Here is a 7,297-nt window from a genome sequence, read left to right on the forward strand (position 1 = left end):
CTTTATATTGAAACAACTTGCATTTTGTATTGACAATGTGTGAAGCTTTCGTTAAATTTGCCTCGAGTATTTTTTTCCGGTAATTCGCAAGAATTCAAAATTTATGACTTTCAACGGCATTTTTTTTCTCTAAACGAAAATTTTGCATATTCGCCACTTCTTGATGCATGGAAAATTCGATATTTGACAGTTCGTGAAAACATCAACGTTATAGAACAATTTTTGTCAAACATTTTAACATTAAATTAAACTTCCTTTTTTTAAAAGACTAATGTTAATTCAAGACATAAATATATACATATCTATTCCCTTATGAAAAATCAAATTATACAGTTATATTTATCCAATAAGGACATCTTGGAACGAGTCTATTGTTCCAACAGGGTATAAGCGATGATCCAGAGGCGATTCCATCCGTAATGGTCGAGTGGCGACTCGGTTGGCAATGGTCGGGTGGCGACTCGTTACAGTAGGCTATTTAACATACATTCATATTTTTGCCCGTTGTTTATTATTTTTAATATACATGAAAATTACTAAAGATTTAAAAAAAACTATCAAATAATAAATGTTGGTATTAAAATTGCTTGTAATATTTTATTATTCAAAATTCCCCCTTTTCAAATTTTTAGCTATAACGTAGCAACACCACGTGGAAACCAAAGTAAAAAAGTAAAAATGTGGTTATGCGTGTTAAAGAAATGTCGTAAGCTACACATTATTCCTACGAAAACAAAGGCAATAATAATTTCCAGTTCTTATAGTAATGCTTATCTGAACTGCTTAAACAACTTTACAAAAGCATTCAAAAACAGAATTGATTCCATTCTACTTACAGCTAAAATACGTTATACATTTTTGAAATCACAATAAAGCAGGCATTGTATTTAATAGTATTTAATATAACTAGGTAGGAAAATAATGGAGAAAATTTACGGCAACTTCCCTCTGAAAATTCCCTCTTTTTCAGTTATTATTGTTGTTATACAAAGATAACTCTCCATGGAGAAAAATACCAAAAAGTTCTAAATATACTACTGATAGATATTAAACGTAATTTTATCATATCAGTTCAGCAACAATTAGGGTGATCATAATATAAGAAAGAAAAAATGAAATTGTGATCAAGAAGGCTTTAGGTCAGTTTTGACTTTTATTTCAATAGTTTGGAAGATTTTATTATTGGATTGATTCATTAGTGCGCTCTATTTGGAACGAATGAATACATTCCTTGTTTGAGGTTGAACTAGTCAGATAACAGATCATCGATGTAATGCCCCCGCCTTGTTCATAGTCTTGTTCCCAACCTTCAGTCAGCTGTAGCATATCTTTATGGAAACAAACTTGCTAGCTTGGATACAAAGAAGTTATTAATAAAATTTTGGGTTCGTCATCCTTTTCGAAGGATGTACCCCGAAGTACATTCGACAAACACTGCAAAAGATGGTAATCTATAAGAGCCACATCTGGGAATACGCTAGATGAGGAAAAACCTACCATTGAAACTGATGAATGGTAACGGTTATCATGCATGCCACATGTGGTCCAGCATTGTTCAAATGGATCAAATAAAATCTTCACATGGTTTCCTTTGCTCTCCCCTCTTTGCTTTCACTTTCTACATTCTACTATCTCATTCATTATCATTACCAACATCTCCTTAGCCTCGGAGCGTATTCTTGAAACGTTAAACTACAAAAAAAAAAAAAAAAAAAAAAAAAAAAAAAAAAAGTAGAAAAGCTAAACGCTCCGGAAGCAGGGGCGGATCCAGGACCGACTTCTGGGGGGGGGGCGGTGGGTTGTCATACTGCTATTTTTAAAGGCTCCAAACTTTGGGATGGGTTTTATTTATATATAAAAAATAAGAAAGTTTCCTCTTCTGGGGGGGCGATCGTGGATCCGCCCCTGTCCGGAAGTAATTCCTTTATTGCTTCGTAGAAACTAAACGCTTGGGAAACCAAGTGTGCTGTGCATTATGAGTAGCTCACCGGCAAGGGCGGACCAAGGCAAAATTTTCACCCGCGCAAAGTGACTTTTTGGCGTCCCCTAGTTCTAATTGAGCTAAGCGAAGCGAAGCTCTTATACTCGGGTTAGCCGTTTGGTTGTCCGCGAACTCCTCCTAGACCGTTTGGCCGATCTCAACCAAACTTAGCACGCTGATAGAGTATGTCGTGCTGAGTGACAACATAGGTCGAAATCAAAAATCCGATGTACCATCGAGGAATAGGTCTAATGACCGAAAAACACTTCCTCCTAGACCGTTTGGCCGATCTCAAGAAAACTTAGCACGCTGATAGAGTATGTCGTGCTGAGTGACAACATAGGTCGAAATCAAAAATCCGATGTACCATCGAGGAATAATCACCGAAAAACGCTTGCATAGACTTAACATGGGGAAAAAGTTTTCACGCGATTTTTTTGTCAATAATTAAAAATGGCATTTATTATTGCATAATGACCAGGAATGATTACGTAGTTTAAGCTCGCTCAGCTCATTTCATTGCAATCGGGTACATCCATTGCATTCCTAGTTATATTGTGTTTATTATTATTATTATTAATGTACCAAATGTATAAACAAAAACAATATCGAATAGCATTTATTGAATACTACTAATGGTGACATAATTACTGCTATACAGTAAAAGCTCTTTATTCGCGGGGTATATGTTCCATAAATATTCCGCGAATACAGAAACCGTGAATACGGAATGGTAATTTATATGAGATTATAGGGGATACATTCCTAGGCGACAAAATAAAAAAAAAACAAATATATATATATAAATCAATTAACTGTAATTGAAGTTTTTGATCATATTGATTAATTATTATCTTCAGGCTTAGGCAATGGTTTGAGGAATTTTGTAATTTTTTCTTGCTTGGCAGTTTTTAAAAGCTCCATCAATTCAGACTGATATTCAGCAGTGGCATTAATAATTTGCCTCTTAAAAATAAGACTTCGTTCCATAGACGGATCAATTTTCATAAAGGAATCACAAAGCTCATTTGCCATTCTTAAACCTTCACTGAGATTTTTCAAATTAAATGTCACGTTTCCAGTGCTTGTTGAAGCCTCTTCTTCAATGGGCTGTGAATTAAACATTTCCTCCAAGTCTGTTTCAGTCAAATCTTCATCTTGCGATTCAAGCAATTCCTGAATGTCACTTGATTCTATCTGTTCGAACCCATCTCGTCCTATTCCATTCGCAATTTCGGCTATGTTTGCAGTCAAAGTTTGAATTTGCACACATTCTTCGTCACTAGATCCGCGAATAAAGAAATCTTTAGCCGCGAATATAGGAACTGGGTCGCATTTTTTAAATCCACGAATAGTGAAAACGCAAATGAAGGAAGCGCGAATAAGGAGCTTTTACTGTATTGTAAATTGTTTTGTTATATCAATAACATCATAAGTAATCTGCCATATATCCGACTATGTAACAATCTATTCTAATGACGTGAAATACCAATAAATACATGTCACATATGTTGAACGTGTTTTACGTACAGCAATATAATCAACCCTTTTTATGTAGGTTCTAGTAGTTGAAGCCCATAGCATTCATAAATCGTCATCTCATGAATTTGTACAAAAGCTAAACATTCTTACAAGACTAAAGCTTAATAACAGGTTTTATGAAGTATCAGAAATCCTCGTCAAATCACTTCAAAGTCAATTAGGGAATTCTATGAAAAAACATCCAAAATCTCTGACAATGACATCTATGTCAATGTCTTGAAGAATGTCGAACAGAATCGACATCATGGGGCCGCAGTGGCTCAGTGGTAGAGCGTTCACCTCTGGTGCATGGGGTCAGTGCTTCATCCCAGCTAGCGCCAAGTGAAATTTGTGGTGGACTCCCGTTTCCTCCCACTTCCTTCCTTCTACCATTTCATTCATTTCTCATCATCACCGTCTCCTTTAGTCTAGCCGGTACAACCGTGGGACGTAAAACTCGATTACATTTCATTTTCAATCGACATCATGGCGAGTCCCACGAGGCACTCCTGGTACGGGTAGATCTGAAATAATTTTTAATTTTAATTTTGAGAAGCCCCTTTTGTCTGAAGCTACGCTGACGGAAAGAGGGAGGGAAATTCTGAGTGCAGTTGATACATTAGGTAAATTTTCAGTCAGCTGGTTACTTGTCAAGTATTTTAATACTTCAAGGGTTTTTTCTTTAACATTTTCATCTGGTAGTAGGGAGGGGACACTCAATAATTCACTGCTGAAGTTGGAAACCCTTAATATCACAATGCTCTTCATCTGTTAAAGCCACATGAAGGTAAGGACATTTCTTCATCAGGAAATCTTGTATAAAAACCCAAATAGGTCATGATGATGGTTTAGTTGAAAAGACCGTTCTTCTAGTGAGCGTATGGCCTGATCCAAAATATGAAAATAAAAGCTACTTTTGAAAGAAATTTTGGGATCCGCAATGCGCTCATCAAGAGCCTCATATTCAAGCTGACATTTGGTTTTCCGTGGTCGTAATTGTAACTCATTTGGAAATAGGAGTCGATTTCGAGAGTCTCTGCAATATCTATTCGATTCACTTAGTAGCTCTTCAAACCTTCTATCGGTTCGCATTACTTCAAAATGACTTTTCACTTTTGCGATCATTTCAACTGCTTTTGAAACGTCCATTTATTTCTTTTTGAAGCATTTTGCCTTCAAGATTGATTTTGAATAGAACTGTATGCCAAAGTACGAGACAGCAAATAAACTTGAACCAATCCTGCGGGCTAGACTATTAGCTTTGCTTTTTCAAAACGAATCACTTCTGGAATAAATAGACAGTACTACTTTCAACAAAGGCCAACAATTTGGCGCGTCGGTGTCACTTTTAAGAAATCAAAGTACTGTACATACTGTTCTCCCTCCACTACTACATTAAAAGAGTAACATATATAAAATCCAATAACATTCGTTTTCTGGAAAAAGTTCACAAAGAGCATGGCTCACTATATAAACAACTCCCCTTATCCTTATTTCTGCATGTCATGTCTCCATTTGTCGGTACAGGCCCCCCTAGTACTATGAAACCCTCTTCTTCCATGGTGGAATGGAAAAAGATTATGTAATTGACGCTACTTTGCAAGAATATAAACCCAAAAAAGCCAGTAGAAAACACGTTATAAAATTCACTTTTTGAGGCTCGTTTTGGCGCCCTCCTGACTGTGGCGCCCCGGGCAGTGGACCGGGTTGCCCAGTCCTTGGTCCGCCCCTGCTCACCGGGACTCCATGGCGGTATGAGGATACAAGTTATCACGCTAAAATAATGGAGACCCACAAAGTATTCAGATAAGATCATAAAATAATTTATGACGTCTAAAATGTATAACACTATTTTCACTCCTCTGACGGAACACAAGACATAAGCGAAAATTTAGTTTATTGACTACGTATAAAAACGTCAAACTTTGATCCTGTATATTGAGCAATCTTTTCGCTCATTTGGATGTTTACGGATACACATACAGTCATCATCGTGTCCGAATCGCCGGATTCTGTGCCCTCCATTTCGGCCGCCACTGCAATCTCATCCTCTCATCACCGAAGATGTTTTCAGCTGTAAACTCAGTCGTGGATAGGAACACACAAAATAGACCTGCCTTCAACAATTGATTATATCCACATGAGGAGTTACGACGTATCTGCTTGCATTAACAGGCACCGTCTTGTCAGTGAAAGTGGTCCAGATAATCCTTCTATCCAAGAGCTCGCCGGTGAGCATAGGGAAAATTTCAATTACGGAAACCGTCTGCTTCCGATCGATTACAGTATCTGTGGCTTGTTAGTAAATCAGAACATACAGTGAGAAATTTGCGAATGTTCATTCGGTCCACTCATGATCATGTACACTTATGTCCAAAATGATTGTCGCATATCTATAACTGTTTTCTTATAATAATATAACTTGATAATGATTTTGCAGAGTACTTTTAACACTGATACTATGTGTATAATCGGGAAATGTATATTTGTGGTAAATTTCATAGGAAAAGAATTATAAATACGAAAGTTAGAGATAGTAAAACAAAATGTTGCTAAATGGACAAGAAAGTTTTATTTCCGTTTTATTGTTCTTATTTACTGCTCTTTTGAAATGAAATTTGCCACATACATGTCTTTGCCGATTATACACATACTAACATTATAAGAAATACCAGGCGAATTCGTTATCAAATCATATTCCTACACGAACATATTTATAGACATGCGACAATAAATTTGGACATGAGTGTACATGCTCACGCTCAAAATTTCTTAATTGAACAATAGGTGTTCGCTAATGTCATCCGGGTATTGCAGATCCAGTCTGTGAAGGATACACAACAGGCTCGCATAAAAAAAGGAGTCTTGGCATTTCATCCTCACATTACTGACAACAGACTCGGAAAATGAAATAGTAAGGACACCAAAGCAAGCAGTGAACATGTTAGCGATGATGTTCTACAATTGTGTAACAGGGATATATACACAAACTATGAGATTGCACCACTGATTTAATGTTAAATTGCTACAAGTATGAAGTAATTTATGCATAACTTGGGACAAACAGGTCTTTCTGGGTAGGCCTATTCGGACTCTACGAAATTATTTCAAGACAGCAGGTAAGCTCACAATATTTATCACTATTGTATAAATAGTGCATAGGACTTAAACGGGTTAATGAATAAAATATATATTGCTTTCTATATTAGATATGACAGTCTATGCTGGCATGATTGAGCGGTCTAATGTTGTAGACTGGCGATCGCAAGAACTGTCGCGAGTTCGAATCTGATCCAGGGTCCTTTCATTTCTGGTAGTTTTCTTTACACAAAAGTGCACATCATTGTGTCATAAAACTATAAAATACTTTATAACTACCTGAGAGACGGCCAGTAAAGCAAAGGCAACGAGAATCCACTTCATATTTATCCACCAAAACAACAAACTCACAATGAATGGGGTAAACATACAATAGGTACTTTGCTTTATATAGTCTACTACAGTTAAAATTCTTATCAATTTATTAACTAATTTTATCTGTTCATAACAATCGAGAATTCCCAAATCTCAAATAGCTTTGTCTGCTGGATTTTATCATATCATATCACTATCATTTGTCAATTGTGATTTAAGTGAATGTTCCCAAATATACAATGTGATAACAATGTATAAGGACAAAAAAAAAAAAAAAATATTACTTGAAATTGTTATATTTCAATTTTTATACAAGAAACCTTGTTGGTAAGTAAGATAACAAACTAAGTATTTATACCGTTTAAGAAACTTATTTCCTCA

At 36.1% G+C, this 7,297-nt stretch overlaps 1 protein-coding gene across 1 annotated transcript in view; it reads right to left on the reverse strand.

Moving 5' to 3' along the window:
• LOC145691607 (chymotrypsinogen B-like) overlaps nucleotides 1–6,980 on the reverse strand; it is a 94,008-nt gene extending 87,028 nt beyond the window's left edge. Inside the window, exon 1 of the mRNA XM_081767011.1 lies at nucleotides 6,881–6,980. Within this exon, the coding sequence (XP_081623137.1) occupies nucleotides 6,881–6,970 (90 nt within the window). The 5' untranslated portion in view covers nucleotides 6,971–6,980. The remainder of the gene's footprint in view (nucleotides 1–6,880) is intronic.
• Between the last annotated feature and the right edge of the window lie 317 nt (nucleotides 6,981–7,297).

Source organism: Thermobia domestica, chromosome 8 (genome assembly GCF_964235325.1).
Source record: "Thermobia domestica chromosome 8, izTheDome1.hap1.1, whole genome shotgun sequence".
Taxonomy (NCBI): domain Eukaryota; kingdom Metazoa; phylum Arthropoda; class Insecta; order Zygentoma; family Lepismatidae; genus Thermobia; species Thermobia domestica.